At 43.5% G+C, this 27,387-nt stretch overlaps 1 protein-coding gene and 1 long non-coding RNA gene across 3 annotated transcripts in view; one reads left to right on the top strand and one right to left on the bottom strand.

Annotated features, from left to right (window-relative positions):
* Nucleotides 1-7,235: 7,235 nt before the first annotated feature.
* The window catches only part of PPIL6 (peptidylprolyl isomerase like 6), a 58,248-nt gene continuing 38,096 nt past the window's right edge, over nucleotides 7,236-27,387 (bottom strand). The window contains exon 8 of the mRNA XM_073675836.1: nucleotides 7,236-7,420. Within this exon, the coding sequence (XP_073531937.1) occupies nucleotides 7,309-7,420 (112 nt within the window). The 3' untranslated portion in view covers nucleotides 7,236-7,308. The remainder of the gene's footprint in view (nucleotides 7,421-27,387) is intronic.
* LOC141259602 (uncharacterized) overlaps nucleotides 7,958-27,387 on the top strand; it is a 32,305-nt gene continuing 12,875 nt past the window's right edge. The window contains exons 1-2 of one of the 2 annotated variants that reach the window (XR_012318439.1): nucleotides 7,958-8,082; nucleotides 25,088-25,248. This is a non-coding gene — a long non-coding RNA (uncharacterized lncRNA). The remainder of the gene's footprint in view (nucleotides 8,083-25,087; nucleotides 25,249-27,387) is intronic. The other variant, XR_012318440.1, reaches the window with a different exon arrangement.

Consider the following 27,387-nt stretch of genomic DNA (forward strand, 5'->3'; position numbering starts at 1 on the left):
GAAGGTCCCGGAAGATGTCATTGACCAACTCTTGAAAGACGGCGGGAGCGTTACAGAGACCGAAGGGCATTACCAGGTATTCATAGTGGCCGTCCCGAGTGTTGAATGCCGTCTTCCATTCATCCCCCTGACGGATACGGACCAGGTTATACGCCCCACGGAGGTCCAGCTTGGTGAAGATTCTAGCCCCCCTCAGACGGTCAAATAATTCCGGAATGAGCGGAAGGGGGTATTTATTCTTCACCGTGATCTGGTTAAGGCCTCTATAGTCTATACAGGGACGGAGTGAGCCATCCTTCTTTTTGACGAAGAAGAAACCTGCTCCCGCCGGGGAAGTAGATTTCCGGATGAATCCCCGGGCCAGATTCTCCTCAATATATTCTGACATGGATCGGGTCTCAGCAGCGGACAAAGGGTAAATGCGCCCACGGGGAGGAGTAGCGCCGGGCATCAGGTCGATTGGGCAGTCGTATGGTCTATTAGGGGGTAATGTCTCTGCCTCCTTTTTATTAAAGACGTCCGCATACGACCAATAAGGAGCCGGAAGACCAGGTAGATTGGCTGGAGTAGGAGAAGGACGGACAGGATGGACGGGAACTAAACAAGTCTTATGGCAGTCCTGTCCCCAGCGAAGGACTTCTCCGGTCTGCCAATCAAGCACGGGTGCATGTCTCTGAAGCCAAGGTAGGCCTAGTAAGAGGGCGTGAGAGAGTCCAGGCAAAACATGAAAGAAGATGCTCTCAGAGTGCAGCATTCCCACCTGCAGGGTTATGGATTCGGTGATGAGTTGGATGGGATGTGGTAAATGGCCCCCATCCACGGCAGCAACAGATAAGGGTACAGCTAGAGGTTTGGTGGGAATGCGGTATTTCTCTACCAGAGACTGAGAAATTAGATTTCCGGCAGCTCCAGAGTCAAGTTGGGCTAGTTCAAAATAACGGTTCTCCCCGCAGATGATAGAGACCGACAGCAACAGAGATGGAGAGGGTTTACTCTTGTCTAGGACGACCTCTCTGAGCGATCCTAGACACAGGCGTTTCCCGACCTCTCCGGGCAGGAACGGATCCGGTGCTCCTTACTGCCACAGTAGAAGCAGCTCCCCTCGGCACGGCGTAACTCTTGACGGGTTTTGACCATCTTGGTCTGGTCGACCTGCATAGGCTCGGGTGAGTGCGCCTGGGGAGTAGCGGGAGAAGTGACAGGTTTCTGAAAGGTAGAGGCTAGACGTGGAAACCTCCTCTCACGGGTGACCTCTTTGGCGCGTTCCTGGAACCGGATGTCAATCCGGGTGGCAAGAGTTATTAAGTCGTCGAGAGTGGTAGGTATGTCCCGACCGGCGAGTTCATCTTTAATACGGCCGGACAGACCCTCCCAAAAGACAGACACCAGGGCGTCATTATCCCAGGCCAGCTCCGAAGCAAGGGTATGGAACCGTATGGCATATTGGCCCACGGTGAGATTTCCTTGATGGAGGCGTAGCAGAGATGATGCGGATGAAGTCTTCCGTCCGGGTTCGTCGAAGACTTTCCGGAAAGCCGTGAGAAAAGCTGGTAGGTTGGATACCAGGGGGTCTCCTCTCTCCCATAGAGGATTTAGCCAAGCCAGTGCCTCCCCCGTGAGATGGGACATGATGAAGGCTACTTTGGCCCGGTCGGAGATAAACTGGTGGGACAGGAGTTCAAAGTGCAGGGTGCACTGGTTTATGAAGCCCCGAGCTTGAGCGGGGTCGCCTCCGAAGCGTGGAGGTGCAGAAAGCCAGGGTCCGGGGCAGGATACCATGGTATTGGTGGGCAGCGGCGCTGCCGGGCTGCGAGTCATGACACTAGCGGTGGTTGCTGATGGAGCAGTCAGAGTGTCCAGGCGAGAGTTGATATTCCGCAGATGACTCAGGATGGACTCCTGTTGGGACCTCTGACTGGACAGTTCATGACATAGGTCCGAGAGCGAGGGAGCTTGGGTGCCACCGGGTTCCATGGCCCGAGCAAACTGTAACGGGTCTGGGAGGCGGAACCTCTGAGCAACTATACAAGGGGGCGGTCCTTGTAAGGAAGCGGGTGGCTCCCAGGGAAGACGGGCAGGTAGTCACGGCAAGTGACAGGGACAGTCTCTGGGTAGAAGGGCAGGTAGTCACGGCAAGTGACAGGGACAGTCTCTGGGTAGAAGGGCAGGTAGTCACAGGGACAGTCTCTGGGTAGACTAGCAGACAGGTAGCAGGTGGACGCTCCCAGGTGAGCGGGCAAGAGTCTCTGGACGGGCTGGTGGTCACAGCAAGTGACGGCAGAGCCTCCAGGTAGGCTAGCAGGCAGGTAGCAGGTGAGCGCTCCCAGGTGAGCGGGCAAGAGTCTCTGGACAGGCAGGTGGTCACGGCAAGTGACGGCAGAGCCTCCAGGTAGGCTAGCAGGCAGGTAGCAGGTGAGCGCTCCCAGGTGAGCGAGCAAGAGTCTCTGGACTGGCAGGTGGTCACGGCAAGTGACGGCAGAGCCTCCAGGTAGGCTAGCAGGCAGGTAGCAGGTGAGCGCTCCCAGGTGAGCGGGCAAGAGTCTCTGGACTGGCAGGTGGTCACGGCAAGTGACGGCAGAGCCTCCAGGTAGGCTAGCAGGCAGGTAGCAGGTGAGCGCTCCCAGGTGAGTGGGCAAGAGTCTCTGGACTGGCAGGTGGTCACGGCAAGTGACGGCAGAGCCTCCAGGTAGGCTAGCAGGCAGGTAGCAGGTGAGCACTCCCAGGTGAGCGGGCAATAGTCTCTGGACTGGCAGGTGGTCACGGCAAGTGACGGCAGAGCCTCCAGGTAGGCTAGCAGGCAGGTAGCAGGTGAGCGCTCCCAGGTGAGCGGGCAAGAGTCTCTGGACTGGCAGGTGGTCACGGCAAGTGACGGCAGAGCCTCCAGGTAGGCTAGCAGGCAGGTAGCAGGTGAGCGCTCCCAGGTGAGCGGGCAAGAGTCTCGGGACTGGCAGGTGGTCACAGCAAGTGACGGCAGAGCCTCCAGGTAGGCTAGCAGGCAGGTAGCAGGTGAGCGCTCCCAGGTGAGCGGGCAAGAGTCTCTGGACTGGCAGGTGGTCACGGCAAGTGACGGCAGAGCCTCCAGGTAGACTAGCAGGCAGGTAGCAGGTGAGTGCTCCCAGGTGAGCGGGCAGGCTGGTCCATAGACAGACTGACAGGTGTCGGAAGGCAGACCGTCAGACCGCAGGCTTGCAAGCAGGTAAGCGGATATCAAGCAGGAATCTGGCAGGTGACTGGCAGGTAACTGGTAACGGGACCTGAGGGCTGAAGCAGAGTGAAGGCTTTGCAACAACATTGCTCGGGCACCTCCATTTTGGAGGAGGTGCCTTATATATGGTGAGGTCCTCCGGCCATTGGCCGGGGACTCCTTAGGACGGCGCGCGCGGCCCCTTTAAGAGAGGGGGAGTGCGCGTGCCCTAAGCACAGTGGCCGGGAAGCAGCGCGAGCTGCCAGCAGAGCGGGAGGAGGACGCTGGGCACGGAGCGGAGAGGTGAGGGGAACAGCGTCCCTGCCTAGCAGGAGGCAGGGACGCCGACGCTACAGCGAGGTTAGTCAGGGGAGCTTGGCTCTATTCACATGGGAGAGGTCTAGTATGTATTTGTTTAGGAATTTTGTTTAGGGGGTGTGGTAGATCGGCTCACTAGGCTGCACACGGAGGTAGACACGGAACACTGTCTCTTTAAATTTATATTGGTTTATTAAAAAACGGCATAAACCAATGTAGAGTTCAAAAAAATAAACGCGACCCTTCTGGCATAACGGCAAAGCTAAAGAAAAGATGTACAGCACAGTCCTTACACCTGCTGGGGTCCGGCCACTCAGGATTAGCAAAAACACATGGTTCAGGTTAGCACCAAACACAAGCTCCTCTCTCTCGAGCTAGCTTCTCCAGATACACTGAACAACACATGATTTAAAAGGCTGGCTTTTTATATCCCAGGCCACACCCTGGGGTGGAGATATGGTGAACAGCCTCCCTCCCGCTTTACTGCTGTTCACATTAAACCTAGCTTATTAAAAATGGCCGATTAACCCCTCTCATAGTGTGCTGGAGCAACACTTCTAGGTTTCAACTCACTGAAGCTAATAGCCTCAGTGAAACATATCTCATCTCTTGGACTTTGCCAGTGACTTTGTCACATATCCGTCCCCCCACTTACCCCTCTGCCCAAAGCCGGTGGTTTTAGCACCTTCAGTCATCAAAGAGGGAAGTCTAGATAGTGCATCTGCATTACCCTGTAGCTTCCCGAGCCTGTGCGCCACATGAAAACTAAAGTCCTGGAGGGCTAGAAACCACCAAGTCACCTGGGCATTCTTCCCCTTTCTTTCCCTCTCAGGAATGCATGATCTGACACTAGCCTAATAGGTAGTACCCTCAGGGTGTCAACTGCCCACTTGATGGCCAAGCACTCTTTTTCCACGATAGCGTAGATTTTCTCACAGTTAGAGAGTTTTCTGCTTAAGTACAAGATGGGATATTCCACCCAGTTTACTTCTTGGGACAACACGGCTGCTAACCTGACTTCTGAGGTTTCTGTCTGGACTACAAACTCCTTACTGAAGTCAGGTGTGATCAAGACCGGCTGCTTACACAAGGCGAGCTTCAACTCTTGGAACACCAGCTCTCCTTCAGAAGACCATTTGGCCATCAGGTCGGTTAGGGGGTGCGACTAACATGGCAAAATTCGGGATAAATCGCTGATAGTATCCCACAATTCCAAGAAACGCCCGAACCTGTTTGTTCGAGACCGCTTGCAGCCAATTTTGGATTGCTTCCACCTTTTTCACTTGGGTTTATAGTAAACCCTGCCTTCCTCAGTGCATCCAGTACCGCCTGGACCTTCTGCAGGTGACTTCCCTAATCCGGGCTAAAGATCACAATGTCGTGTAGATAAACTGCGGCTTACTTTTTGAGAGAGACTAGGATCCGGTCCATGGCCTTCTGGAAGGTAGCTGGGGCTCCCTGCAGACCGAACGGTATCCTGGTGTATTGAAATCACCCGTTAGGTGTAGAGAAGGCCATCTTCTACTTGCCACTTGGAGATGGGAGAATTTGCCAATAGCCTTTCATTAGGTCCAGGGTGGTGATGTATCTGGCTGGAACTAGCCTCTCAATGAGTTCATCCACGTGGAGCATCAGATACGTGTCAAACTTGAAAACCTCATTTAGCTTCCTGTAATCATTTCAAAAGCGCCATTCTCCATCAGGCTTTGGCACCAGGACAATGGGGCTGCACCAGCCACTCTTTGACGCACAGGCTCAACATTCTCTTCACCTCCTTCGAGATTACCTTGCGGCGTGCAGGAATCCAACATGGCTGGAGGTACACCCGTACTTGCGGTTCCATCAGGATTTAATGTTTCACAACCTGCGTACATCCTGACAACTCTGAAAACAGGTCTCGGTTCCGCTGAAGCAGTTCTCGGCACTGTTGCTTCTGGGCTGGCGACAGTGTCTCGGTGACATCCTTGATCCTGGCTTCAGGATTGGCCCCCAGACACATAGCTTCCATCGGTTCCCTGTCTCGCTACAGTTTAAGCAGGTTGATGAGGTATACCTGGTACGGCTTTCTTCTCCCTGGCTGGTGGACCTTGTAGTTGATGTCACTCAACTTTTTGACCACCTCAAATGGCCCATGCCACTTGGCCAGAAACTTGCTTTCCACCGTGGGGATCAACACCAACACTCAGTCTCCAGGGCTTAACTGTCTCAGTCTCGCCGACTGGTTGTAGAGCCTTGCTTGTACCTCTTGGGATTGAAGGCTCTCCCTCACAATTGGCATCACCTTGGCGATTCAGTTTTTTATCTGGGCCACATGTTCGTTGACGCTCCAGTGGGTTGTTCTCGGCTTCCCAGGTCTCCTTCGCAATGTCCAGAAGTTCGCTAGCGTGCAGTCTGTATAGCAGCTTGAAGGGGAAGAATCCCATAGAGGCCTGGGGAACTTAATCAGGTCCTCCATACTATCTGACTTCGCTTCCTGGCTCACTGCTGACTTCACCCAAGAAATGCAGGTTATCCACAGCTGTCACACGGGCTCCCTGGGGGAATTGCCCGCATTCGAAACACCACCTGTGGTAGATCGGCTCACTCGGCTGCTCATGGAGGGGTAGAGACTGAATGCTGTCTCTTTAAATTTCTTATTGGTTTATTAAAAAGACAGCATAAATCAATGTAGAGTTCATAAAAATAAACACGGCCCTTCTGGCAAAACGGCAAAGCTAAAGAAAAGATATGTCCTTACACTAGCTGGGGTCCAGCCACTTAGGATTAGCAAAAACACATGTTCAGGTTAGCACCAAACACAAGCGCCTCTCTATTTATATCGCAGGCCACACCCTGTGGTGGAGATGTGGCGAACAGCCTCCCACCTGCTCTACAGCTGTTCACATAAAACCCAGCCCATTAAAAATGGCTGATTAACCCCTCTCAACACAGTGTGCTGGAGAAAACTTCTAGGTTGCAACTCACTCAGCCTAAGTGAACTCAACACAGTGTGCTGGAGAAAACTTCTAGGTTGCAACTCACTCAGCCTAAGTGAAACATCTCTCACCTTCAGTACTTTGCCAGTGACTTTGTCACAGGGGGTCTTAGCAAGGTTCACAAGGGTTTGGCTGGGTGAGTTCGGTGTAGAAGAACTTGAGTGGCCCATGTAATGAAATTATCTCATCCCCGTCAAAAGCCAAGTGTCACATGTAGTGGTGTAAATCACATCACCACTGGACTTTGTAAAAGTGGAAATGAGTGATGTAGAGTGACAATTTATCTGGCAGTTTGATTGACGAGTCTGGGTACAGTTTGCTGAGAAAGGCATAATACTATGAAGTTGTTTTACTGGGCTTGGCCCTGGACTCTTGGTTGCAGTGAAGGGAAATCTTAATGCTTCAGCATACCAAGACATTCAGACAACTGTATTCTTTTGACTTTGTGGGAACAGTTTGGGGAAGGCCCTTTTATTTTCAGTGGGTTACAACCCATGTTATATTCTAGATCAGTGACACCACATCTGCAAGATAAATCACCCAGTGCTCCCTGCTTGTTTAGTGTTGCGTAGGTCTTGCTTCAGTAATTTGCCTTTTAGGAAGCGTTTCCTTTACAAAAGACATTGTACACTGATCGGATGCAGGAAAAAAACAACTTATCGGCTATATTACAAGAGCTCAGATAATCTGGCAAATTTCTCTACAGGCAGAGGCTACTTTACATTAGTGGGCAGAGAAGTGGCGTGACAAGCTTTGGATAAAATTTCAGTGTTTTTATTACGTTTACAAGAGAATAAATGCCAAAGAAAATACATAGAAAATATGTAATTGTCAAGGGGTAAAAATGCCACAATCCACAATCATGCAGTCCACTTTCGGTCTCTCATTGTATGTTGGGATGTCCTCCATTTTCTGTAGAACCTCACTACCTTCAATCAGTTGGCTAAAATGTAGAAAACAATTCCATTAGTTTCCATTGTTATGAAACATAAAATATACATAATGTTAGAAGTCATAGTTGTCAGGATTGGCCTTTTATAAAACATATTAGGACGGGTATCTGAAGTTGGTCGCACTACTATAGATTTTCCAGCTGAAAGTTGGCATTTTACGTTGTAGGAGAAATCCAATAAAAATGTGACAAATCTTTTATGTAACAAATAGTGTTCATGAAAAGTAGGTGAAAAAGTTGAGTAACAATTTTTTTCATTTTTTTTGTAAATACTGTGGTGCAGCGGCATTGCTATAATGATCTAGTATGTCTGTTTATGCTATTTCCTCCCCCTCAGCTGACTGGTCACATGACTGTGACATCACACAGGTCCTTTTGCTCACAGAAGGTATGGACACGTGACTGTGAGATAAGCACAGGTCCTGTGGCTGTTTCTACAGGATATAAAACCCTGGTGATTTGTGTAGTGTGAGTGGTGCAGGTGTGCAGTGTTCCTGTGAGAGAGGCATGAGGCCTGTTCCCCGGGTGGGTGGGAGGGACACTGTTTGTCTGAAGCCTGGATCCTGTGTGGATGTCAGTAAGCCTTGGAGGGCCAGAGGCTAGAGACCCCATCTGGGAAACAAGTGGACCAAAGCAGCTAAAGCCCGACGTAGGTAATACTATTTGTGTTATGGACATTTTCATGGACATTGTTTTATTATTACCTTGCGGGGGGCTGTAACTAGAGCCAAGTGGGCCGGTCTGCCACTTGGGCTCGTGGACTTTATATGTGTGTCGGTGGGCCACGGAGTTGGACCCGGAAATCAGCAGTTTATGGAGTTAATAAACTGCTGAGTTGAGAAATACCGGAAAATATGGCTGGTGTGTTTTAAATTGACGCAGCGAAGCGAGTATCCCCCAGGATAATGACAAGCGCTGCCTTACAATACATAGTATACATGAAAAAAAAAACAATTCTGCAATATATCTTATTAGAAAAATCTGTATTTTTCTCCTCCTGAACTGATCATTCTCTCTTAAAATTCTCAATTCATTGGTAGGGATCCAAGGGGTAATGTTTCTCCTTGCGGAGAGTGACATGTCAAGCCTGGCATGCCAAGGTGAGGAGACTTTTAAGCCTTGCTCCTCAATCTGTCTTCATTTAATAAATTTTCCCATTATTGAGATATAGGAGATGACAATTGGTGCTCATAAAGTTCTTTGGAGAACTGTAACTTTTTTACTAGAACTTTACAAAAGAATGTTTGCCTCATTCTAGCACCTCCCCCTCCTCTCTCTATAGAATTTTACTAGCACCAACTGTCATCTTTTATCTTAGTAATATGAAAGTCTGTATTTACTGAATACAGATTTTACTCATTAAATTAGCCTGAAAGATCAATCCAGGAGGAAAAATAAGCAGAATTCTCTAATAAGATATATTACAAAATTGCTTATTTTTACATGTACTATTGATTTATGAAATATAAATTAAAACAACAGTTACTCTTTAACCCCTTTACGACCTTGAACGTACTTATACGTCAAAGGTCGTATCCCAGCACTCCTCGCGGGCTTCGGTGATGAGCCCGAATACTTTTGGGTGCATGACAGCTGATCTATACAGTTGTCATGTGCCCCTAACAGCCACGGGTGGAATTGTGATCCACGGGTGGAATTGTGATCCACGGGTGGAATCGTGATCCACCTCCGGCGGTTAACATGTCAAATGCCGCTGTCAATCTCCGACAGCGGCATCTAACATGCACGCGCCGGAAGCGCATCACTAATCTCACCCATCAGCGCCCATGTCACATGACCGCAGGTTGCTGATGGGTTGGCATGACAACCCGGGGTCTGCAGGAGACCCCTGTGGTTGTCATTGCCAGGTCGGCGCGCATAGCATTTTTGCTACACACACCAGGGCTGAATCCAAAATAGAACAATACACAGATTAATCCAATTGGTAAACGGAGTAACGAGAAAAAAATCAAAACGCCAGAATTAAGTTTTTTTAATTGCTGCAACATTGCAATAAAATAACAAGGCATCAATTAACGTCAGCTCGGCGCACAAAAAATAACCTCTCACCCGGTTCCAGATCACGAAAAATGGAGACGCTACAAGTCTTGAAAAATGGCGACTTTTTTTGCAAACTTTGGATTTTTTTTCCACTATTTTAAATAAAAAAGAACCTATGCATGTTTGGTATCTACAAACTCGTAATGACCTGGATAATCATAATGGTAGGTCAGTTTTAGCAGTTTGTGAACATGGTAAAAAAAACAAAAAAAAAAAACAATTGTGGAATTACCCTTTTTTTGCAATTTCACTGCACTTTGAATTTCTTTCCCGTTTTCCAGTACACGATATGGTAAAATCAATGGTGTTGGTCAAAAGTACAACTCCTCACACAAAAACAATCCCTCACATGGCCATATCAACCGAAAAATAAAAAAGTTATGGCTCCCGGAAGAAGAGGAGCAAAAAATGAAAACGCAAAAAAAACGGAAAAATCCAAGGTCGCGAAGGGGTTAAATACAGGTGCTTCTCACAAAATTAGAATATCATCAAAAAGTTAATTTATTTCAGTTCTTCAATACAAAAAGTGAAACTCATATTATATAGAGTCATTACAAACAGAGTGATCTATTTCAAGTGTTTATTTCTGTTAATGTTGATGATTATGGCTTACAGCCAATGAAAACACAAAAGTCATTATCTCAGTAAATTAGAATAATTAACAAAAAACACCTGCAAAGGCTTCCTAAGCATTTTAAAAAGTCCCTTAGTCTGTTTCAGTAGGCTCCACAATCATGGGGAAGACTGCTGACTTGGCAGATATCCAGAAGGCAGTCATTGACACACTCCACAAGGAGGGCAAGCCACAAAAGGTCATTGCTAAAGAAGCTGACTGTTCACAGAGTGCTGTCTCCAAGCATATTAATGGAAAGTTGAGTGAAAGGAAAAAGTGTGGTAGAAGAAAAAGGTGCACAAGCATCCGGGATAACCACAGCCTTTGAAAGGATTGTTAAGAAAAGCCATTCAAAAATTTGGGGGAGTTTCACAAGGAGTGGACTGCAGCTGGAGTCATTGCTTCAAGAGCCACCATACACAGATGTATCCAGGACATGGGCTACAAGTGTCGTATTCCTTGTGTCAAGCTACTCATGACCAATAGACAACGCCAGAAGCATCTTACCTGGGCCAAGGGGAAAAAGACCTGGACTGTTGCTCAGTGGTCCAAGGTGTTTTCAGATGAAAGTAAATTTTGCATTTCATTTGGAAATCAAGGTCCCAGTCTGGAGGAAGAGTGGAGAGACACACAATCCAAGCTGCTTGAGGTCTAGTGTGAAGTTTCCACAATCAGTGATGGTTTGGGGAGCCATGTCATCTGTTGGTGTAGGTCCACTGTGTTTTATCAAGACCAAAGTCAGCGCAGCCATCTACCAGGAAATTTTAGAGCACTTCATGCTTCCCTCTGCTGACAAGCTTTTAGGAGATGGAAATTTCATTCTCCAGTAGGACTTGGCACCTGTCCACACTGCCAAAAGTATCAATACCTGGTTTAAAAACAATAGTATCACTGTGCTTGATTGGCCAGCAAACTCGCCTGACCTTAACCCCATAGAGAATCTATGGGGTATTGGCAAGAGGAAGAGGAGAGACACCAGACCCAACAATGCAGACGAACTGAAGGCTGCTATCAAAGCAACCTGGGCTTCCATAACACCTCAGCAGTGCCACAGGCTGATCACCTCCATGCCACGCCGCATTGATGCAGTAATCAGGGCTGTGGAGTCGGTAAGCCAAACCTCCGACTCCAACTCCGACTCCTCAATTTTCATGACACCAACTCCACGACTCCGACTCTCTCATACATGGCTCATGTTTAAGTGATAAATTTTACTGTAACACAGATTCGTCTCAGCTAAAAGTCTAGACCCTTAGATCAGGAATAGGACAGACATTTATAGGACATTTCATAACTTTCCCAAACTCTTCTGAAAAAATATTCCCCACAAACAGCATTGAACCAGGGGAGGAGTCCTGAGGAGACAATCTGCATATTCTCACTGCATTTTGGGATAAGTGAAGAGTATCCGCGAGCTCAAAGAACACTGGATTTTGGCCGTTGGAGCTGAAAGGAGGACATCAGTGAACCGCGCGCCTACCAGCATGAGAATTTTGGAGCGTTTTTCACTGTTTTCATAACATATCAACAATAAGAACATGGAAGAGTCCAGGAGCCATTTGGTGAGCTGCATATCCTGCTACATGTTCACAGACTTGCCAGTGGAAAAGCCAAACTTCACATGACAGAAATGCAAGCTTGTGTCCCTGTTGGAGGAAAAATTGCGAAATCTAGAAGAGTGGTTAACTACCTTGAAAATCATTAAGGAAGGTGAAGAGTTCTTAGACAGAGCAGAATTATCTCTTCATGATACAGAAAGAGAAGAAATTCGAACTGCACCTGACGAAACAGAGGAATGGAAGCATGTGACCCACAGAAGCAGGAGGATCGAGAGGCAGTCAGCACCCATACTGCTCAGGAACCAGTACCAGGCTCGCACGCAGGAGAACCATGAAGAAATACAGCAAGATAAGACTTTGCCCACAATGAATAACCTTGTAAGTCCTCAGAATCCTCCTGGATGGAGAAAGAAAAAACGGAGAGTGGGGGTCATGGGGGATTCCCCGTTGAAAGGAACAGAGGCCGCTATCTGCAGACCAGACATAACCTCAAGAGAAATGTGCTGTCTTCCAGGAGCAAAAATTAAAGATGTGTCTGACAGGATATCAAGACTCTTCAGACCTACAGATCACTACCCATTCTTGCTAATACATGTGGGGACAAATGACACCGCAAGAAAGGACCTGGAAACCATCTGCAGTGACTTTGAAGACTTAGGCAAGAAAGTGAAAGAATTGGGAGCGCAGGTGGTCTTCTCATCCATCCTCCCAGTGGATGGCCATGGAACAATGAGGTGGAATAAGATTCTACAGGTGAACAACTGGCTACGTCGATGGTGCCGTCAACAAGGATTTGGATTTCTGGATCACGGAATGAATTACCTATATGATGGACTACTTGCTAGAGATGGGGTGCACCTTACGAAGACTGGAAAACGTGTATTTGGAAGTCGCCTTGCTACACTCATCAGGAGAGCTTTAAACTAGAACAATGTGGGAAGGGAAGCAAAAGGCCAGAAAAAGATATACAGCTGACAAATACTATTGAGATCTCTGCTACTGGAAGTGGAAAGGAAGAACAAAGACAAAAAAATTTAAATAAAAATATGGGAGGAAGAGAAACCAATCACAAACTAAAATGTTTTTATACAAATGCACAAAGCATGGGCAACAAACAAGGAGAATTGGAACTACTAACGCAGGAAAAGGAATATGATGTCATTGGAATCACTGAAACTTGGTGGGACGACACACATGATTGGAATACAAGGCTAAAAGGATACAACTTATTTGCAAGAAACAGACTTGATAAACGAGGAAGAGGTGTCGCATTGTATGTTAGAAAAGCGTATATCTGCACAGAGATTGAAGCAGAGACTGGGAGTTCTGTGGAAACTATTTGGGTAAGAATACAAGGAGAGAACAACGGAAACGACACCATTGTAGGCATATCTTCAGCATTTTGCCACCTGGGCAAGCTGAAGATATGGATGAACTCTTTATGTATCAAATGACCAAGTTCTCCAAAAAATATGACGTAGTGTTCATGGGAGATTTCAACTATCCAGACATTTGTTGGGAATCTCTCTCAAGTAAAACTAACAGGTCAAGCAAATTCTTAGCCTCTCTTGCTGACAACTTTATCTTCCAAAAGGTAGGGGGTCTGCTACTTTGGATCTAATCCTTATAAACAGGGAGGAAATGGTTGAGGAGGTAAAAGTGGCTTGAACCCTAGGAGGCAGCGATCATGCTATTATAGAATTTTGGATAACTAGAGGAGGAAGACATGTGAAGACTCAAACTTCAAGGTTAGATTTCAGAAAGGCAGATTTTAAGCGACTCAGAAAGAGAATAGGAGGGATCCAATGGCTGGATGTCCTTAAGAACAAAAATGTCCAGGAAGGATGGGAAGTTTTTAAAAATTTGATTCTCAAAGCACAATCGTTAACAATTCCGAAAAGTAGGAAGAATGGGAAGCATTTAAGGAAACCAGGATGGCTGAACACAAAACTTAAATACATGCTAAAAAGAAAGAAAGAAATGTTTATCAAATGGAAAGAGGGAGGCATATCTAAAGAAGATTATAATGCAGTCTGCAGATCCTGCAGGGCACGCATCAGGTTAGCTAAAGCTGACAATGAATTAAGGCTTGCAAGAGATGTCAAAAGAAATAAAAAAGGATTTTGGGGGTATGTCAAAAGTAAAAGAAAAGTCAAAGATGCTATAGGATTTTTACAGGATGAAAATGGTGAAATGGTAAGAAAGGATGTTGATAAGGCCGAACTTTTTAATTCCTATTTTGCATCTGTTTTCTCTCAGAAAGAAAATGTAACATCAACTGATCTTCACTGTCCTATTAAAGGAATAGAAGAATCTAAGTTATCTGTAAACAGAGAGATTGTGAGGGAATATTTAGCTAACATAAATGAGTTCAAGTCTCCAGGTCCAGATGAATTACACCCCAGAGTACTGAAGGAGATGGTAGAAGAAGTTTTAGAACCACTCTCCATAATCTTTGAAAATTCTTGGAGAACAGGGGAAGTCCCAGAAGACTGGAGAAGAGGAAATGTTGTTCCTATCTTCAAAAAGGGGAAGAAGGTGAACCCAGGGAACTATAGGCCGGTGAGTCTGACTTCTATACCAGGAAAGATCTTTGAACAAATTATTAAAATACATGTATGTAAGTACCTGGATAAGGATGAAGTGATTAACCAGAGTCAGCATGGGTTTGTAACTAACAAGTCATGTCAGACTAACTTAATTTCCTTCTATGACAGAATCACTGACTGGGTGGATCAAGGAAATGCTGTAGATATAGTATATCTTGACGTCGGCAAAGCATTTGACAAAGTATCTCACACCATCCTTATTGAAAAAATTACCAAGTATGGAATGGACAAGGCAACTGTTAGGTGGATTCATAACTGGCTTAGTGATCGGACTCAAAGGGTGGTCGTAAATGGCTTCACATCCAGTTGGATGAATGTCTCAAGTGGGGTACCACAAGGCTCTGTCCTGGGACCTGTATTGTTCAACATCTTTATCAATGATTTAGATGAAGGAATTGAGGGTAAACTGATTAAATTTGGTGATGACACAAAGCTAGGAGGGATAGCTAATACTAGAGAAGAGAGAGAGGATTCAAAAAGACCTAAATAAACTGGAGCAGTGGACAGTAACTAACAGAATGGTTTTTAACAGGGAAAAATGCAAAGTACTAAATCTGGGCAATAAAAATGAAAAAAGCATATACAAAATGGGAGGAATAGAGCTAAGCAACAGTACATGTGAAAAAGACTTAGGTATACTAATAGATCATAGACTGAACATGAGTCAACAGTGTGATGCAGCAGCAAAAAAGGCAAATACAATTCTGGGATGTATTAACAGAAGCATACAGTCTAGATCACGTGAAGTCATTATCGCACTTTACTCCTCTTTGGTCAGACCTCATCTGGAATACTGCGTCCAGTTTTGGGCACCACATTTTAAAAAGACATCGACAAACTGGAGCAAGTTCAGAGAAGAGCGACCAGAATGGTGATGGGTCTGCAAACCATGTCCTATGAGGAATGGTTACAGGATTTGGGAATGTTTAGCTTGCAAAAAAGAAGACTGAGAGGAGACTTAATAGCTGTCTACAAATATCTCAAGGGCTGTCACATTGTAGAAGGATCATCTTTATTCTCATTTGCACAAGGAAAGACTAGAAGCAATGGGAGGAGACACAGATTAGATATTAGAAAAACTTTTTGACAGTGAGGGTGATCAATGAGTGGAACAGGCGGCCATGAGAGGTGGTGAGTTCTCCTTCAATGGACGTCTTCAAACAGAGGCTGGACAGACAGCTGTCTGAGATGATTTAGTGACTCCTGCTTTGAGCAGGGGGTTGGACCAAATGACCCAGGAGGTCCCTTCCAACTCTACCATTCTATGATTCTATGAAATACTGTACCCAATTTATTATATATTTTAGGAATTGGAGTCGGTCCATTTTATACTGACTCAGACTCCACCAAAATGGACACAGATTCCACAGCCCTGGCAGTAATTGAAGGAAAAGGAGCCCCAACCAAGTATTGAGTGCATTTACTGAACATACATTTCAGTAGGCCAACATTTTGGATTTTAAACATTTTTCAAGCTGTTGTTATAAAGTATTCTAATTTACTGAGATAATGACTTTTGTGTTTTCATTGGCAGTAAGCCATAATCATCAACGTTAACAGAAATAAACACTTGAAACAGATCACTCTGTTTGTAATGACTCTATATAATGAGTTTCACTTTTTGTATTGAAGAACTGAAATAAATTAACTTTTTGATGATATTCTAATTTTGTGAGAAGCACCTGTATGTCACAACACCAAAACGCAACTTGAGTTTCAGTTTCAACAAAGCCCTGTTTCAGATCATATAATTGGGCTTTTTTAAAGCATGGGTTATCACTAAAGTCCTTATTGCACCATAGGTGTTTATATTGTAACCATGCAGATTGTTGAGATCAACCAATTGGTGAGTACACACTCCAAGCATGGCAGCTGGAGCAGAAATATTATTCAACTTATCTACTCCCTTCCTTTAAAATTGCAACCTTTAACTCTCGTATGACTTTTTTTGAGTTGTTTTACTGATCTACAATAAAGAAGATGCATTTTATTAAGGCAGGAGTCCGACGGCTAGATCTTATCTTATCTCTTTCCACATTCATCTTGCTGTGCTCCAAGTGTTCTGTGCACAGGAGGTGAGTGACCTGCATACATATAGGTGAACTGACTTTTTTTTTCAAATTATGTTCCTTTAAAATTGTCTCACAAGGCAATTAAAACTTAGGGAAATATGATAATAAGAACATTTCTGTGTCCTAAGGATAAGTTCACATGTCTAGTAGTAATCCATTGACAGGAAAGTTGTGCAGGCAACTTTTTTGTCCGGCTGAAAAAACCTGATTTCAACTGGATACATTTTTTAACATTGAAGTCTATGGAAAATGGATTTGTAAAATAGTCATCTGTTTTTCTCCTATTTGAAAAGGATCCGTTTTTCGCTTACTGGATCAGTTTCAAATGGGATGGGTGATTACTTGAAAGTTCACATGTCCAATAGTATATTTATTTATTTTACTCACTTATATATATTACCATTAAGTCCACAGTGCTTTACAGACACCATATCCACTGTCCCCATTGGGGCTCACAATCTAGATTCCCTATCAGTATGTCTTTGGAGTGTGGGAGGAAACCGGAGAACCCAGAGGAAACCCACACAAACATGGGGAGAACATACAAACTCCTTGCAGATGTTGTCCTTGGTGGGATTTGAACCCAGGACTCCAGCGCTGCAAGGCTACAGTGCTAACCACTGAGCCACCGTGCTGCCAATATATGTGAAATATTCCTTTTTTCACCTCCAGTAAGCAAAAAAAAATGGATCCTGTACAAATGGGAGAAAATCAGATGGCCATTTAATGGATCCGTTTTCCAAAAACTTCATGTTAAATAAAAAAAACAGATCCAGTTGAAATCAGTTGATTTTTTTGTGTGTTTGTTTTTTTTTTTAACAGACAAAAAAGTTGTGTCTGGACAACTTTTTTGTCAACGGATTTTTGCTGGATCCGTTCTAACTGATGACTACTGGACATGTGATCATAGCCTTAGATTCCATTACTTCTTGTCTCTTTATCACCATCTTCTAACTGGCTGTAACGTCACTGGCTGCAGTCGGAATAGGTTAAGCTAGTTTACGACATAAGTCTGGAGATCCTGCCTGACAAACTCCTTTCTCAAGCTCACGCACAAGACAACACTGTGCCAGACTCAGACTATAGCTGTCCAGTGGACCTTATTTGCAGGCAGGAAGACATGGATGAGGTCTCTTATAAATATGCTGCCTGGATTAATGAACAACACCAACTGCCATTACAACTAGAGGCTCCTGCAGTGATTAAGAATGGTTTGTCCACCTCATCTGTGTTGTGGGTGAGAGGAGAGGGAAGCAGAGATGCACATCAAGATGGATGGCCTAGAACATGACGCAACTGTAGGATCCGCGAACACCAGCAAGACATGGCGCAGCTCCTGCAAACAGTTTTTTTTTTTTTTCAAACATCATTTTTATTTGTTTTTTAACAGAACAAATCATAGAAAAACATATAAAACGAAACAAAGCCAGGATGTACAAATTAAGGAACCTGTACACAGATCATGTACAATGAATAATCAATAAGTTCCGGTTAGCTGGCTTAACAAATAGACATCTAAACTAAGTATTAGCAAGTTACAGTCCTCTACATTCAATGGAATTAATTAAATAACGATAAATTGTGCTGAATTTCTCCCCTGCTTTAGTTAACACGTAAGAGTCCTAGGTAATTATTTAGATCCTCCAGAATATATCATTCTCTAGAGGTAAATGGTTGGACAGTTTTATTTTTTTCAGACAGAGAACAGCAGGTTATAATAAACTGTTTCCATTTTGATAGAAATTTGCCAGCTTGCTATTCTTTGTTACAAAGGGTATCTAATTGCTCTACTCCCATAAAATGTTTCATTTGGATTATTAGCTCTGCTATAGGGGGAATGATAGGATCCAGCCAATGTTTAAGTAACTGTTTTTTTGCCAGGAGGAGTAGAGTATGAAGCAGTTTTGGGGGGCCTTTCGATTTTTGGTCAGGATTTTCTGGGTTATTCCAATGATGTAGTATGGCTACATATGGAGAGAGTGTATCCTGGGCCCCATATAGTCTTTATCACATCTGAGACTTGATTCCAGTATACTGTTGAATCAGGGCAGGACCATAGGCAGTGCATAAGATCAGAGTATGGGTGATGACATTTAGGGCATGCAATCATCCCGTTTGACAAGGGATCTTTTTTCGGTATATTAAAAGCGTAAATGGCCCCGTGTATTATTTTATACTGAGTCTCTCTCCATGATTCGTTTATAATGTATTTTCTAAATATATTCCAACCCGATCTAATCTTAGTAGGGATTTCAACGTCATCTAGTTGCTGCTTCCAATATGTAAAGAAAACATCAGGGTGTATCTTTAACCCCTTAAGCCCCGGAGCATTTTCCATTTTTGCATTTTCGTTTTTGCTCCCCTTGTTCCCAGAGCCATAGCGTTTTTATTTTTGGTCAATATGGCCATGTGAGGGCTTATTTTTTGCGGGACGAGTTGTACTTTTCAACGCCATTACTAGTTTTACCATATCCTGTACGGGAAAACGGGAAAAAAATTCCAAGTGCGGTAAAATTGCAAAAAAAGTGCAATACCACAGTTGTTTTTTATTTTTTTTTACCACGTTCACTGAATGCTAAAACTGACCTGCCCTTCTTATTCTACAGGTCATTACGAGTTCATAGACACCAAACATGTATAGGTTCTTTTATATTTAAGTGGTGAAAAAAAATTCCAAAATTTGGTAAAAAAAATTTAAAAAAATAGCGCCATTTTCTAAGACCCGTAGCGTCTCCAGTTTTCGTGATCTGGGGCTGGTTGATGGCTTATTTTTTGCGCACCGGGCTGACGTTTTTATTGATAACATTTGGGGTAGATCCGATGTTTTGATCGCCCGTTATTGCATTTTATTGCAACCAAAAAAACGTAATTCTGGCATTTAGAATTTTTTTCTCGTTACGCCGTTTACCGATCGGATTAATTCTTTTTTTATATTGATAGATCGGGCGATTCTGAACGCGGCGATACCAAATATGTGTATGTAGGGTTTTTATTTATATATTTTATTTTGAATGGGGCGAAAGGGGGGTGATTTAAACTTTTATATTTTTTTTATATTTTTAAAAACTTTTTTTTTTTTTACTTTTTGCATGCTTCTATAGTCTCCATAGGAGACTAGAAGCAGCAACTGTCCGATCGCCTCTGCTACATACAGGGGACGAGCAGGTCCCCTGCATGCAGCAGAAATGGTCCTGTGCTATGAGCGCCGACCACTAGGTGGCGCTCATAGCGACAAGATCATGACAACCACAGGCGTCTGCTGCAGACCCTGGGTTGTTATGCCCACCCATCGGTGACCCGCGATCACGTGACGGGGTCGCCGGTGGGCGGGGCTTATGACGTGCTACCCGGAAGCGCGCGTTAAATGCCGCTGTCGGAGATTGACAGCGGCATTCAACATGTTAACAGCCGTGGGTGGATCGCGATTCCACCCGGGGCTGTTGCCGGCACATGTCAGCTATAATAATCAGCTGACGTGCTCGGTTCAGTGAGGGCTCAGCGCAGCAGCCCTCACTGAACGGGCAGTACGCAAATATGCGTACTAATACGGCACCAGTAGTTAAGGGGTTAATAAATTAGATTTCATAGCCGAGTAAAGACTAGAAATTGAGGGAGTACCATTTGGAGATAGTAAAATTATATCTAATTCGTTTTGAAAGGTCTCGAAGGTGACATCCTTTAAGTTTGACATAATGGATAATCTAATTTGTTCAAATTGGAGGCCATGCTGTAGAGGTAGATCATATTTATCTATACATTCAGGGAACGTTAACCATCTCCGATCGTTTGGGTGAAGTAGGTGAGATATGTTATGTATACCTGCTTGTTGCCATTTAAGAAATAATTTATTTTCACTGCCCTGTGGAAATTCCGGGTTCCGCCATAGCGGCAGGTGTTTAGAAACTGAAAGAAAGGCCATATTTTTTTCTAACTGCTTTCCAAGCGGAAATAGTGTCTTTAAAAGTTACTGATTTTTTTTATTGCTGGGGGTAGAGAAGAGTAGCGAGAGTGTAGAAGAGAAGTTAAATTAAAGGGGTAAGCATAGTCTGATTCCAAAGAGTAATCAGAGCATGTATGTCTTTTGTGGTGCCAGTCAATTATGTAGCGAAAAAGGCAAACAAGGTTGTAATTTCTAATACTAGGAAAATTGATGCCTCCATCATCCTTGGACGACATAAGTTTGCCAAGGCTAATCCTAGGACGTTTTCCTCTCCATATAAAATGACTGAAGGCCTTATTAAGTGTGATTACGTCAGAGTGTTTCAATAGTAATAGTAATGGCAGAGTTTGGAGTTGATACATAATTTTAGAGGTACTTATCATCTTAAGGAGATGCGCCCTACCCAAAAAAGATAAGGGCAAATCCTGCCACGACTTCAACTGATCAGTAATTTTTTTGATGAGGGGGGGATAATTTAATGTATATAGAGAAGATGGTAGCCGTCCTATTTTTATACCCAAATAGGTGATATGGGATGTAGTTATGTTAATATCATAAAAAGATTTCTTTGGGTAGAGTTTCATACCGTTTTCAGTTAATGGTAGCAATTCACATTTTTTAGTGTTTATTTTGAAACCAGAATATGAGCCAAAATTTTTAAGTAGATCCAACACCAGAGGTAAATGTAGGAAGGGATCTGACATGAACAAAATGATGTCATCTCCAAAAAAAGCCGCCTGAACTGATTTTTTGTTAAATTGGATGCCTGAAAAAGTTTTAGGGTCTGACAAAATACGGACTAAGGGTTCTAGAGCCAGATTAAAAAGTAAGGGGGATAGAGGACATCCTTGTCTCGTTCCCTTTTCAAGAGGGAAGGGAGAGGATAGAAAACCCGGGGTATATACCTGGGCTTTAGGAGACGTGTATAAATTAAGAATGTAATTAAAAAAGGGGCCTGACAATGACATTTTAGTCAAAACCATGTATAACCAATCCCAATTTATATTATCAAAGGCTTTTTCGGCGTCAAGGGAGATAATTGCTGTGGATCTCTTTAGATCAGGAGTAGAGTGGATTTTATCGAGCGCCAATAATAATTCCTAATATTTAGTGTGGCTGAGCGATCTATAACAAAGCCTGCTTGTGCAGGGGATATAAGGTGGGGTAGAATAGAGGTCAGTCTGTCAGCCATTATCTTAGATAAAAGCTTGATGTCGATGTTTATGAGGGAAATCGGTCTGAATGATTTGGAGGATAATGGATCTTTGTCTGGCTTTAGTAACAATTTGACATAAGCCATATTTGCGGAAGGGAAAATGGGATTGCCACAAATTATTTTGTTGAAGATCGGTACTAATAGCGGGGACACCTCTTCCGTAATTCCGTTAAGGATTTAAAGAAGTCAGAAGTGTATCCATCAGGTCCAGGGGCTTTGTTTGGTTGCAAATTTTTAATTGTAGTGGCAATCTCCTCCAATGAAATAGGTTTATTTAATATAGTTTATGCTCCTCCGAAAAAAATGGTAATTTGACCTTATCAAAGAGTGTATCAGAGAGGGGCAAGGTTTGTTTTGGTTTTTTATATAGGTCCTTATAGAATGAGCCTAAAATCTCATTAATTGATTTAGGGTCAGTGTGAATAATCCCATTATTATTTCTTAATTGAAAAATTCCCTGTGGCTTTCTCATACCTTTAGCTAAATTGGCCATCATCCTTCCTGATTTGTTACCAAATCTATAAAAGAATGCTTCTGTTTGAGATAAATGGAATTTTTCTCTCATATCTGCATATTGATTGAATTCAGATTGTTTTTGGGACCAATGTGTTTTATTAAGAGGGGAAGGATCAAGAAGAAATGTAGTGTAGGCTTGTTTCAGTTCAGAGGACAGTTCACTATATTTTTTCATAACCCTCTTCCTGTGAGAAAAGGTATATACCAAAATTTTTCCTATAAGTACCGCATTGGCCGATTCCCATAATAATGTGGGGTTATCTTGGTGTGCCGAATTGTCAGATAAGAACTCGTTCCACCAAATCTTGAGAGAGGAAATAAGAGTCGTCTTTGCAAAAAATAATCTGGAAATTTCCACAAGAAGTCTGGGCCCCGAGGGAAATCCCTTGACAGTTCCAACCTCACTGGAGTATGATCAGAAATAACAATATCATCAATTTGCACCGTTACCAATTTAGCCAACAGAGGAGAAGATACAAAAAAGTAGTCAATACGAGACCAAGAGTCGTTGGCGTGTGAGAAGTGTGTATATTCTCTATTGCTGGGGTTCAAAAACCTCCATGAATCAATTAATTGGCAGCTAGACAAAAGAGGTGCCAGTGCTTTGTCATGCGAGGTAACCGATTGCGGAGTACCAGTACTGTTTTTCCTATCCTCATGAACTGAGACCACCGACTTAAAGTCTCCACCTATTATTTTGTTAGGTTTGGAGTCAAATAGGAGTCTAGTCTCCAATTGTTTAAAAAAATGTTTGTTGCCTATATTAGGCGCATATACATTGTAGATAGAGAAGGTTCCACAAGACGTAGATAATGATAATTGGATCAACCTCCCTTCTCCATCCTCCTGCTGACTTATGGCCTGATGTATAAACTGCTTATTAATAAGGACAAAGACTCCAGCCTTTCTGTCTACGGACGGTGAACCATAGATACCCCCAACCCATAATTTATTCATCCGGGGGAAATCTGCTTCAGGCAAATGCATTTCTTGTAGCAAGGCTATTCAGGCTTTAAACGTTTTAAATGTTTAAGGACTTTCATCCGTTTTTAGGGAGAGCGCAAACCCTTAACATTCCAAGATACGATACACATATTCAAGGACTGTAAAGATAGACATGTTTGGTGAACAACTTATAAAATAATGATGACATGTAGTTAAATTACGTATTAACAAGCAAAGCTCGAACATGTGAAACAAACTCAAAAAACAATATACAAAAGTTTTAAAGAACTGACCTAGCAAGAGCGTAAACATTTTAACTGCTCGCTAGGGATAAGACTATCTCCTGGGCTTCACTTCTGCCCGACCATGTGTGAAATATAACAGATTACATTTAAATTTAAAATAAGATTCAAATTCAAATCTAACTCCCCCCTTAATTGAGGTAATTTATCAAATTTTCTAAACCAATTGCCTCCATAAAAGACTTTCACTCCAGGGCCATCAGGCGTATAAAAGGAGAAAATCCTTTAGTCAGCGATGGTTATAGCTCTGGTCTCCTATGTCTCCTCGTTTTGTGGGTCTCCTAGGGGACCGTGAACTAGAGGGAGTTTTTGCTTGGAGGGTCTGTTCAGGACTGGCCCCAGAGTCTAGGAGACTGTTGACAAAAGAATCTGCCTTATCAGGTGAGATAAATTCCCGGAAGGAGCCATCAGTGTCTTTCAGGCGTAGAGTAGCCGGGTAGCGTAGTTGAAAGCGGATTTTTTCTTTGTGCAGTCTGGTGCATAAAGCGCTGAAGTCCTTCCTTTTCCTGGTTACTTCAATTGAGTAGTCTTCGAAAAAAGCAGAATTCTATGGCCTTGAATGATCAATGGGTGGTTTAATTGTTTGTAGGCTCGGATAATGTCAGCTTTATCATTGAAATCCAAAAATTTCAAAATGACTTGTCTTGGCTTTGTAGTATTGTTGGCTTCAGAGACAGAGGGTGGAGGACCAATTCTGTGGACCCTTTCTACCTTCAGATAATTTTAGGGCTTTTGGAACTTCGTTCTCACATAAGGGCTTCAGTGTTCTGATGGTATGATTCAGGTAGACCCACCAAACGCAGGTTGCTCCTGCGAGAGCGGTTCTCAAGGTCATCTATACGGTCTCTTAGAATTGAATTTTCACGAGCCATAGCCACTATTTTGGAGTGGTCCTCATTTGAATCATCTTCAATGTTTGATACTCGTGATTCTAGCTCCGTGAGCTGTTCGGCTTGTTCTTCCTGTCTGGCCTGATGATCCATCAGGGCAGTATTTAGTGTGGATTGGATTATGATTTTGATTTCAGGAAGTAGCCTAGCAGTGACCTCAGCCACTAGTTCCGAAGGGTCCATTTGTGATTCCCCTTTTCTCAAAGTAGAATGGCGGGGTGTTTTAGGGGGTTGATGTTGTTCCCTCCCATCTTCAAGATGGACGTGCTGTTCCTCTTGGTCTGGGGTAGAAGCCATATTATGAAGATTGGGGAAGTCAGAATGATTGGAAGAGGAAGATTGTTTTTGCTACGGAGAAGGTAGCGGTCCATATAGGCCAGAGATAATTTTCGAAGACGACCTTCAGCTGTGTGAAAATTACAAAAAATTTCTGAGCTGCGGGGTCAAAAATTAGGAGTTTGGAGGAGATGTACAGGGTGGGAGAGCAAGAGCCGGTAAACAGAGATCACATGGTCGGCGCCTGAACCGGAAGACTCACAGAATCATGACCCGTAGATAGTGGTTACTTCATGATAAGGAATGGAGTGAATCCAGAGCCGGTTGTCTAATGTCCAGTAATAATAAATTGCGTATGTGAGGTCAAGTCAGATTATTAAATGACCAAGGAGAGTTGGGCGGTATAATAGAAATAGTAAGTGAACTGAGACTGCAGTATTTCTGTGGGCCACGAGATGGCGTTTGATGTAAATGATAAAGAAAATGTTTTTTTTTAGTACAAATGTCCACTAGATGGAGTTTTGAAATAATGAGCAAATGGAGGGAGGACACTTGAGGGTTAACAAGCTTCTCCACAAAGATGGAAGGTGGGGGGGGGGGGCCAGAATGCCTCTCAGTCCCAGCCTCAGCCTTTCTCAACTTCACCTTCACCCACGCAGGGCATACACAGATCCAGGATCAACAGCACATCACACACCGCACCAAATACCTTCCAAGGAAAAGTCCCGATGTTCAGCTCCGCAGGACTTCACGGAGGACGTGGCGCACTCCACACAGGCCGCCCCGATGTTTCCGGATCCCCACAGAGGACGAAAGCAGGGTAAGTTTTCACTTCGCAGGAGACTTGGGGGTGCCGCTCCGAAGCACTTACCCCTGGCTAGCGGAGAGTCCTGCGCACGCAGGCCAGGACTCTGTTTTCCGCCTGAAGCTCCAGTATCCCACGCCGGAGAGAGCTGGTGGGACCCGGGAGAACTCTCCTGCAAGATCTGGAAGATCGGCAGATCTTAGGAAAGGTTAGAAGGAGCCTGAAATGCACTTTAGGATAAGGCTCAGCGGGAGCTCCTCAAAGACACGTCCTGCTCCCTCAACTTCCGGTGGGCGGCTATCTTGTTTACTCCTGAAGACAGTTTTAAAAGTTCTAATAAAATGACAGTTACAGTTTTTCAAAGAACTTTATGAGCATCAACTGTCAACCTTCCTATTACTGAGATATAGGAGGTTGACAGTTGATGCTCATAAAGTTTTTTGAAAAAACTTTATGAGCATCAACTGTCAACCTCCTATATCTCAGTAATAGGAAAGTGTATTAAAAGGGGTATTCCCATCTCCAAGATCCGATCATAATATGTAGTAGGTGTAATAATAATATTAGCAAATACCTCCAATTAGAAATGTAGTATAGTTCTTCTGATTCATTATGTATCTTTCCTCATGTGCAGGCATTGCAGGACCTTAGGTATCCATGGTTATGACCACTAGCAACTAGCTAACTGTCACTAGATCAGTGATTGTAACCATGGTCCTGTAATGCCTGCACATGAGGAAAGAGACATTGCGAATCAGAAAAACTATACTACGTTTGTAATTTGAGGTAATTGCTAATATTATTATTATTATTACACCTACCACATATTGGGATATGATATTGGAGATGGAAATACGCCCTTAACTGAAGACAGATTTTGCCCATGAATTGAGAATTTTGAGAACAAATGATCAGTTCAAGAGGAGATACCTCAAAAAGGTATAATTTTCTTCCAGAAATAATCCATGTTTGAAAAAGGAAAAGAAAATTAATTTTATTGTGTTCCATCATTTTCACTAGGAAATAAAAGATAATGTTTTCCAAAAACCCTGGCATGTATTATAAGCAGCATTTTTCATGTTGTTGTATCCACTCTTTTTATAAATGTCCCTAACATTTACAAGAACATTGATGAGGCCCGATATGAGGTCAGAAAATAGGACAGCTCAACATCCAATACTGGGGAGTGCCAAGCTAAACATGGCCCTACATAAGCTCCTCTTATTATGAGTACAATCAATAGTGAGCTTCATCAAAAAATAATAGATCTCTCATAAGTAGACTCCTTATACAATGTGTAATGTAGACATCTGTAAGTTACATTTGCCTTTGATGTCGCGACTCTCATATACAGTTAAACGGCTAGTGAGCACTTAAAAACGCACATGGGCCAGGAATCCAGTGCATGTGCAAAATAATGCACAGTAGCACTGCGCTAGCCAACATTACTAATTGCTGGTTCTGGTCTTGGATGAGAAGGAACCAGCGCATACGCATTTCAGTGACCACAGACTTGAGCTTGGGCCAGATGTTTCAAAGTCATGTATTGGGACGGACAAAAGCAACGAGAAAGGTTTCTCCTTAGCAGGAGGCATTGCTTACGAATAGCAGAACATCTGATGAAGATTTATTAGTAAGTTGTGATGTATGCCTTATCTGCCACACATTTGTAAAAATATAAAGTGGCCAACTCCTTTAACAGGCAATTCTACTGATAAACAATTGATGCCCATTTAGAAAACATGACTACACTTTTGGAGCCTGTGGCTATTGTAAAAGCACCAAATTCAAAGACCTCGTAGCCTGGATGGAGAATAGTGAAAAGATGATCATTATTAATGATGATCAAGTTTAATCAATATGTATACAAGAGTTAAGCAAAAAAAAAAAAAAAATCTGAATAGGGTGATCTACTTTCAGGAAAAACATTATGAGGCCACGTTCACACATTCAGTATTTGGTCAGTATTTTACCTCAGTATTTGTAAGTCAAAACCAGGAATAGGTGATAAATACAGAAGTGGTGACGTGCTTCCATTATACTTTTCCTCTGATTGTTCCACTCCTGATTTTGGTTTACAAATACAGATGTAAAGTACTGACCAAATACTGAATGTGTGAACTTGGCCTTAACGAAACTTGGAGGAAAACGCAA

The sequence above is a fragment of the Phyllobates terribilis genome, unplaced genomic scaffold, assembly GCF_046119375.1.
Source record: "Phyllobates terribilis strain yellow unplaced genomic scaffold, ASM4611937v1 Scaffold_3__8_contigs__length_932513732, whole genome shotgun sequence".
NCBI classification, from domain to species: Eukaryota; Metazoa; Chordata; class Amphibia; order Anura; family Dendrobatidae; genus Phyllobates; species Phyllobates terribilis.